General features: G+C 56.8%; 1 protein-coding gene across 1 annotated transcript in view; it reads left to right on the top strand.

Moving 5' to 3' along the window:
* Window positions 1-533: 533 nt before the first annotated feature.
* The window catches only part of ITPK1 (inositol-tetrakisphosphate 1-kinase), a 155876-nt gene continuing 148191 nt past the window's right edge, over window positions 534-8218 (top strand). The window contains exons 1-2 of the mRNA XM_069559514.1: window positions 534-697; window positions 1160-1391. Of these exons, the coding sequence (XP_069415615.1) occupies window positions 1297-1391 (95 nt within the window). The 5' untranslated portion in view covers window positions 534-697; window positions 1160-1296. The remainder of the gene's footprint in view (window positions 698-1159; window positions 1392-8218) is intronic.

The raw sequence follows: 8218 nt of genomic DNA, 5'->3' as shown, positions 1-8218 counted from the left end.
CTACAGGGGAATCAAGGGTGCTAGCCACCCTGATGCTTGAGCTGCTAGTTTCTCTCCTCCTTGCTTCTCCATTGGAGGGAACCCAGAGTGTATCTAGTGGTTAACCTCCTTAAGCCTGAGAAGGCCCCTGGGTGTTTATGTCCCCAACCCTAGGGGCCCCCATCCTGGGCCTGGGTCTGTCTCCTCCGGGGAAGACAGATGATCTCATCGAGTGTCTGCATCTGCCGCGCCAACCCCCGCCCGCCCCCCGCTTTTCTCGCGCCCTCTGCTGCAGTTGGGGCTGAATACTGCTCAGGGTACTGAGACGCTTTTGATGAATGAAATTCAAGTGGCTCGATCACTCCGAAAGGACAGGCAGAGAGTGCCCACACCGCGACTCCTCTCGTCCCTTTAAAAAGTAAAAGCACTTGGCAAGGATCGCCCTAAATCCAGCCCTGCTTCCCTCCATCCCCCAATCTTCACCGCTGAGCCTTTCACACAAACACGCACCAAAGAACCAGACCCGGGGGGAAAGGCGCGGCGCCTTTAAGAGGCGGCGGGCAGTGCTGCCCCCTGGCGGCCGACGCGCTCGCGCTTCCTCCGCCCCGGCGGGGTCCAGCGGGCCGGCTGGCCGGGTCAGCGCGGCGGTGGCGACGGCGGCGTGCCGCGCGCCGGGGCGAGGACCGGGACAAGGAGGAAGTGGCGGCGGCGGCGGCGGGTGAGGACGGCGCGGGGCGCGGGCGGCCGCGTGCGCCCTGCCGGGGTCCGAGCGCGTCGGGAAGGGCACGCGCTCGGCTCGGATCGGCCGAACGCGCCGCTGGGGGCTCGGACGGGAGGGCCCCCCGCGATCGTGAGCCAGAGGGAGGGCCGGGAGGAGGGACTTGGGGGCGGCGCGCAGCCCGAGCGCGGGGGCCGATCGTCGGTGGCCGCCGCTGGAGGGCGTGCGGCTCGGCTCCGAGCGCCGGGAGGGCGGCGCCGGCGAGGGAGGGCCTGCCTCCTCTCCTCCCCGGCCCGGCCCGGCGCTCGCGAACTTGCGCGCCCGGAGCCCCGCAGGCTGCGGGGGCGTGGGCGGCGGCGGCGCGGGCGGCCCCCGGCACGGTGGCAGCCAGTGGAATGCCGCGCTGAGCGCCGCTCCCTCCGCCCGGGCGCCCGCCCCGCCCCGGCCCGCCCCTCCCGGCAGGACTGCGCGCTCGGAGCCCCGTTCCGCGTCCCCGCCGCCGGGAGGAGGTGCCCGCACGCTCGCGGCGCGCGCCGGGCCGCCAGACTCGGCCTGTGGGCGATTTCCTCCGGACCCGAGCTCCCCGCCCGAAGAGGAAGATGCAGACCTTTCTGAAAGGGAAGAGAGTTGGCTACTGGCTGAGCGAGAAGAAAATAAAGAAGCTGAATTTCCAGGCCTTCGCCGAGCTGTGCAGGTAAGGAGGGACGGGGCTCCGGCCCCCCCACCCCCCGGGGACCCCCGGCCTGAGCCCCAGGTTCAGCCTCGGGGGGCGGGGGGCTGTTTCCGGAGGTTAGAGCGAAACGGGAAGAAACGGTGCGTGGGGACCCTGAGTCCGAGTAGCCAGGTGGCTGTGGTGGCCGCTGGCTGTGTTCGAGGGAAGCGGTGGGCAGTACGAGCGGTGTGGCATGGACCAGGGCTCTCAGGTGCACAGGGACCCCGGGTGGGGAGACCCCTGGCTCCCCCGGGCGTGATGGGAGCGCTGCTGAAGGTGGCAGAGGGACCAGGGAAATGGGGGGAATCCGCGCTGTCTGCCTGTGGCTGTAGGTTACTTTTGGACTGGAGTGGCCCTCTTTCTTCGTCCCCCTTCTCTTCGTGGAGGAGGGCACCCATGTTTGTGTGTTTGCGGACCACCTACTCGGTGCCCCGCCGGCGCAGCTCTCTTTGCAAGAGTCTGTCATTGCATGTCACTGGATTAAGCCTCTTTGAAGCGAGTAGCAATACTTGGCGTGTAGGTGATTTGCTGTCTCATTAGAGCCTCGCACCAGCCTTGAGAATTGGTTGGGTTGGTGATTCTGGGCCACGTGTCTGAGAGGGGGGAATCCATCCGCAGAGACGTTGGGTACCTGACCCGGGGTCCCACAGCCAGGGAGTGGCTGGTGCAGAATGTAAACGCTTGTGTAGAATGGCCTTCTTCCCTCGAGGTCCCCACCCCCCACCCCATGCAGTTCCTTAGTGGTGGAGACTCCAGGTGTTTTAATAAGATGGGATCACATTCTTAGTCCATTTCAGATGCATCCAGTCTTGGGTCGGCTTTGCCTCACCTTGTTCTCCTATGGTGGCTTTGCCTCTGAGAAGCCCGTAGTTAAATCCGGTTCTCAGTGAAAGCCTAAGAGAATCTGGCTTCCCAAGCCTTTTGCAAACTCCAGGTGGAAAACCTTTTGTTATGCCGTGTCTCCACTTGGCAGATTTGATTCTCAAAAATGGGCCCCCCTTGCATTTTTGTCCCTTTTGGGTCACCAAACATAATGATGAATTGAACAATTGAGTTTCCTTATCTCCTGGCATACGGAGTGAGTGGCTGGTCTGAGCTGGCCTGTGCAGGCTGGCACAGCACCTCTGTGCCCCTCTCATGCCTGTCCCCAGGGCCTGCTGCTCTTTGGCCTGTTCCAGCCCTGCAGGCGCTCTGCTCCCCGCAGCCAGAGGGGCACACCTTGTCTAAAACAGCTCCTGGTTGCGCATCCCTCGGTCTGGGTATGGAGTTGGCTGCCTTCTCTCCTGCTGGCTTCCCTGGGAGAAAGCACGCTTTTCATTTTCAGGAGGGCATGCCAAATGACCGGGGAATTCACAAGGAAACGGGGAGGAACTTGCAGCCAGAGCCTTGGAAGTGTGAGGACTTTGCAGCATTAGAAAGGGGCGCTTGAACACACACATGTGGACGATGTGCCCTAGACACTGAAGACATGTGCAGAAACCCCTTTGACGTGTTCTTGAAACCTGGTTTGGTGGTAGGTGCCCGAGCTCCCCCTGCAGTCATCTGAGACTTGGGAAATCCCCACTGATACCTTGCACCCTTTTTCCTGAGGTCTTTCTCTATTTGTGTCGTCCTGTGCCTGCAGCTGAAGCACGAGGCTTGTCATCTGGTTGGTATGTTTTGCTTGGTAATTAGGAGACTCTCGCAACACAGTTCCAACCGAGACTAGACTCGTGGCTGGGTCCTCAGGCTGGACTTGCAGACTGCCTTTCCCTCCCCAGAGACCCTCCTGCCCTTAAACACTGGGGGGTTCAGGGCAAGCTGTGATGTCAGCCGTTCTGGGGAAGCTCCAGCATGGAGTGTTCATTTCTCTGAAAGAGTGATTGCGTTCAAAGTCTAGTTGCCTTCTTCTGGCCAAAATATTGACTTCAAAGAGAGGAAGGGAAATATCTGGGTCATTCGAGAACCTCAGGAAACCCACTTTGTGTTTTCATCAGGGGAGCTTTAGCTATTTTGTCGCTTAAGCTTAGGAAGGAATAGAAAACACCGAAAAGAATTTTTCTGTTTCTTCTCTCCTTTATTATGGATACTTTCAGGGTGGCGCCCCCTGGTGGCCACGTTTCTGTACTGGGTGCAAAGTACTCCCACCTAGAGTGGCCAGAGTCCTTTGCCCGCTGGTGGGTGTGATGTGAATGCTGGTGCAGTTTCAGTGGCCCAGAGGGGCTGTGGATGGACATTGTCACGTGGGGTTCCCATTTGGATGGGTGATGAATCAACCTCGAGTTCCATAGTGAAAAAGTCCAGAGATGTTTGAAAACGGCTTGAGGCCCTGCTGCGAATGTTTGGGGCAGTATCAGCGCTGGAGAGGATGACTTGAACGCAGCGGGATGAGCTGTTTAGCCAAATGTCAGGCCTTGTAAAAAAAAAAAATCTTAGGACCGGAAGGGAGATCTTCTCTGCCCAGCCCCTTTGTTTCACAGGCACTAGATGGGCAGGCTCCATACTTCTGTTCCTTTTGTTCAGCTGCTAGAATGGGTGGACCCCCTCATCATCGTCACGGGAGTGCTGCCGTTTTGTCTCGGAGATTCTTCCTTGCGGTCCTGAGCTGTGGCCTCAGCAAGCGTCCTGTCTGCTCTCCAAGGAGCATCGCCCCCTGCAGGTGTTTGTGGACCGTGGACCGTTGGAGCAGGTTCCACCAGGACACCTTAGCAGGGGGGAGGGCCGCCCCTTCACAGCCTGGTCCTGCCTTGTTGGTTAATAAGTTCTTTGCCCACATTAGGCCAGGGCTCTGGGAGGCTCCAGAAGGAGGGAGCTGAGAGTTTCCTGTTAACAGCAAGTTGGCCTCTAGGGTAGCCCACACCTTCAGGGCCTACATTCCTTTATTTTAATTTCTTTTAATTTTAAAAATTCTAACTTTTTGACTGCGCAGCAAGACATGTGGGATGTCAGTTGCCAGACCGGGGATCGAACCTGCGCCCCCTGCAGTGGAAGCACTGTGTCTTAAGGAACGTCCCTCTGGCTCCTTGACAGATGGGCCTTGACTTGGCTTGTTTCTTGCGGGATTGTTCGTTCCCGACTTTTGCCTGTGAGTCTCCCCCTCTCCACAGGGATGGCTCTGCTTGTGTCCCCTCGGCCTCCCGCCTGCCGGCCCCTTCCCCTCACCCTGGAGCAGCCTCAAGGCTTCCTCGCACGCAGAAGCGACTTCAGAGGGGAAGCCGAGAAGTAAAGCTGTTAGTTGAAAATGTCGGGTGATTTTTTTTTTTTTTAATGCTCTCGGTTCTCCACGGTGGCCCTTGCGGACGTGCTGGCTGACCTGGTTCGCTGTGTCCACGTTTTCTGTGTCAGCCCTGCAGCGCCTCGTCTCACCGTTCCTCTTTCCTGCAGCTGAACCTGTGGTACAGGCTGTGGTGGAAAGACACACGACGTCGCGAAGCATTTTGGTGTAAAATGTGTCCTCTGTCCATCTTTACCGTCACGTCAGCTGACCCGAACGCTTTCCTTCCTGGAACCTCATCTCACATCATCCTCCCAGCAGCCCAGGGTGGCAGAATGGGGAGGAAGCTGAGGCTCAGGCCATATGAAGGACCTGGATTCCAAGTGAAGGGCTTCCCTGAGCCCGGACCCCAGGCCTTTACACCTGAGGATGTGGCTGCCTTGTTTATTAATAAGTTCTTTGCCCAGGTTAGGCCGGGGGTTCTGGGAGGCTGCAGGAGGAGGGAGCTGGGAGTTTGCTGTTGATAAGAACCTGGCCTCTCGGGTGGCCCATACCCTCAGGGCCTATATACCTTTATTTTTAATTTTTTTAATGTTTAAAATTTTTTGATTTCTGGCCATGCCACGAGGCATGTGGGATGTTAGTTCCCTAACCAGGGATCAAACCTACGCCCCCTGTGGTGGAAGCGCTGTGTCTTATCCATTGGACTGCCAGGGAAGTCCTCATTCCTTTCTTTAAATGAAGGACTCTAGGTTCGTTCTTTTTGCTGGGAGGATTTAGTGTGGTTCTGTACTGGGATTCTTTGGGGAGATTCATAGTGGGGAGGAAGGAGAATCGTTTCCAGGGTTAAGTGATGCTGGTCTGTGAGTGGGTTTTTTTTTTTCTCCCGTTTCTCTTAATGATTGGATCTGGCACCACTTTGAGGGCATGGGGGTGGGGGGAGGTACTGACTTAAGTATCCTTTGCAGCTGCACACTGGGACTGTCCATACTTAGCCTTTCAAATAAACACGTTCCACCAGCCTGCTGCGGGGGCGAAGTGGGCTTCCTGTGGGAGAAGATGGACCGCCAGGACCGCTGCTGTCTGTTGATGAGCCTGCCCGGGTGCCAGGCCTGCCTCGACAGCGGGCCACCCATGTGACCTGGGCTCGTGCCTCGGTGTCCTCATTTGTAAAGTGAGGCCGATGACAGTATTCGCTCAGGGTTTCTGGGGGACCCGGACTGTGCCTGGAACTCTGTGGGTGGTGGTTGCTGCTGTTACTTTTTAGTTGGTCCTTGGGGAGTGGGTGAGTGAGTGGGCATCTGCCCGCAAATGTCTGTCTATTCCTGGATCTTGGGCATTTGCAGATTGAGTGTTCCTGGTTGGGGCAGTTTTAGAGCAACCCTGAAGTCTGGGAGGGAGGCTGACTGCTCATCCTGCCTGGGTGTGGGTCTGGGGCAAGGCTGGGGGTGCGGGGTGGGGGAGCCTACCCTGCCTGCTGCCCTGCCAGCATCTCCCTACACACCCAGCCCTTGGGGATCTTACAGCCCCTTGGAAGACAGGGCTTCTGTCTTCACCTGTTTTATGGATGCGGAGCCTGAAGAAATTATGTTAACGCAAGATGATACTTTTGTTTTTTCAAGTTTGGAGATTCAAGAGGAGTTTGTACTGGGTTTCCTGAAAATGCCAAGAGTCTCCATGCCAATCATGCTACTGTTATTATTAGCTCACATTTATTGTTTTATCTTTTTGAATATTTAATACATGCCTATGTTACAACCTAGAGGACTCAAAATACATAGTGAAAAGGACTCAAAATACACAATGAAAAGTCAGTCCATTTCCTTCTTGTTCTTGAGTTCCGGTCACTCAGGGACACGCGCTGTCGGCAGTCTCTCTCTCTCGAGGTGTTTTTTTCTTTTTTTTTTAACTTAAAAAAAAAATTGAATGATTTTTGAAATTCTGTGGTACTTTACAGTTTTCCAGAGTTTCACACATGTGATTTTGTATGTGTATGACAGTCGCTAGGTCATGTCTGACTCTTGCGACCCTATGGACTGTAGCCAGCCAGGCTCCTCTGTCCATGGGGTTCTCCAGGCAAGAATACTGGAGTGGGTTGCCATGCCCTCCTCCAGGGGATCTTCCCGACCCAGGGCTAGAACCTGGGTCTTCTGCATTGCAGGCAGATTCTTTACCGTCTGAGCCATCAGGGAAGCCCCACATGATCTTGTTTAATAATATAATAACCTTTTTAAAAAATCCCCTATTCCTATGTTGCCCTCCGCCCCCCCTCAACCCCAAGGGTTTTGTGCAAAACACAGGGCCTGCATGTATGGATCTCGCCCACACATACTGTTCTGCTCTTGGCTCCTTTCATGAATCGCTGCATCTTAGAGAAACTGCCTGGCACTGCTTCTCTGAGGACACTTCTGTATCACTTACCTCCTTTCTTTAGGGCTGGGGGTTCCAGGTGTTAAAACAATGGACCCTATTTCTTGCCCTGTGCTTGGCGTCTGCTGGTGTAGATGGTAGGCAGGCGTGCTCCACCCCCTGGCCTAGGTGCTCATTGTCAGATAAGTGAGGGGGTACAGGCGTTTGACTCTTTCGGGGCAGGTTTGAAACCACTCACCAGGACAGGGTGCTGCTCACCAGTGAGAGCGAGCGGAAGGGCCTGTCACCCACTCCCTCCCCGGCACAGTGTGTGGACATTTTTGATCTCAGCCACACGCATGGGTGAGAAATGATACTGTTGGTTTGCGTTTCTCTTATGACGGGAGGACTGAGTTCCTGTCAGCAGGGGTGGCCGTGCTTGCTCGGGCAGAGCTCTGCTCACTTGTGCATCAGGCTGGGGCCTCCCTCCCAACCCCTGGGCCCTCCTGCCTCCACTCCACGGGTTATTTCTCCTGGAGGTTTAGCAGGCTTGGGGCATTCAGCAAAGGCCCATGTAGCGAAGTGGCGCATGAGAGTTGGCTGTTAAAGAGAGTTTGTTCCTCGTTGTGTTTTGAGTTCAGTTGGTAAGCCGGCTTTTAGTGGGAATATTCTGGTACCTTTTTTAGAAAGCCAGATTCATTTAGAAAGCACGTGGTCATCCAGGAGCTGAGCACCTACTCCTTGCCTGGCAGAGCCACTGTGTGGGTCTCAAACACCATCCCTCTGGGTGCGGGAATCCGGTCCACACGGCCGTTCCTGCTCTGCTGGCCGGCCTGGGTGTGTGTGGCCTTGCTGGGAGGGGAGCCCAGGCAGGGTGGGGCGGCTGGTCCCAGGTCCCACTGTGGGATGTGGGGGTGGGGGGCGGGGGTCGTCTCACTCCTAGACCAGAGCCCTCTCCCCACCGCCTGCTTTCAAACAACGCTTCCTCCAGGGCTGTGAATGAGGCCATTCCCACTGGGCTGTTTGAATTTCCCCTGCTGCTTTGTCTTGCTGGCTCCCAGCAGCCCTGAGAAGGCAGCTGCCCCTGAGGCCCAGGGCCTCTCCCTCCAGCCGGGCCCACCCATTGTGGTGGTGGGGCAGAGGATCGTGACAGCCCCTGGGGGTGCCTTGCACCTCCACCGCCCATCCTGAGGGCTCTGGGGTGGATCTGACGCTGGCTGTGGGGATTTGAGAACCACTCCCGTGAAGGACCCTCCCACCCCACAAC

Source organism: Ovis canadensis, chromosome 18 (genome assembly GCF_042477335.2).
Source record: "Ovis canadensis isolate MfBH-ARS-UI-01 breed Bighorn chromosome 18, ARS-UI_OviCan_v2, whole genome shotgun sequence".
NCBI lineage: Eukaryota > Metazoa > Chordata > Mammalia > Artiodactyla > Bovidae > Ovis > Ovis canadensis.
The sequence above is the reverse complement of the archived record's forward strand: the minus strand, read 5'-3'. Positions and strand labels throughout refer to the sequence as shown.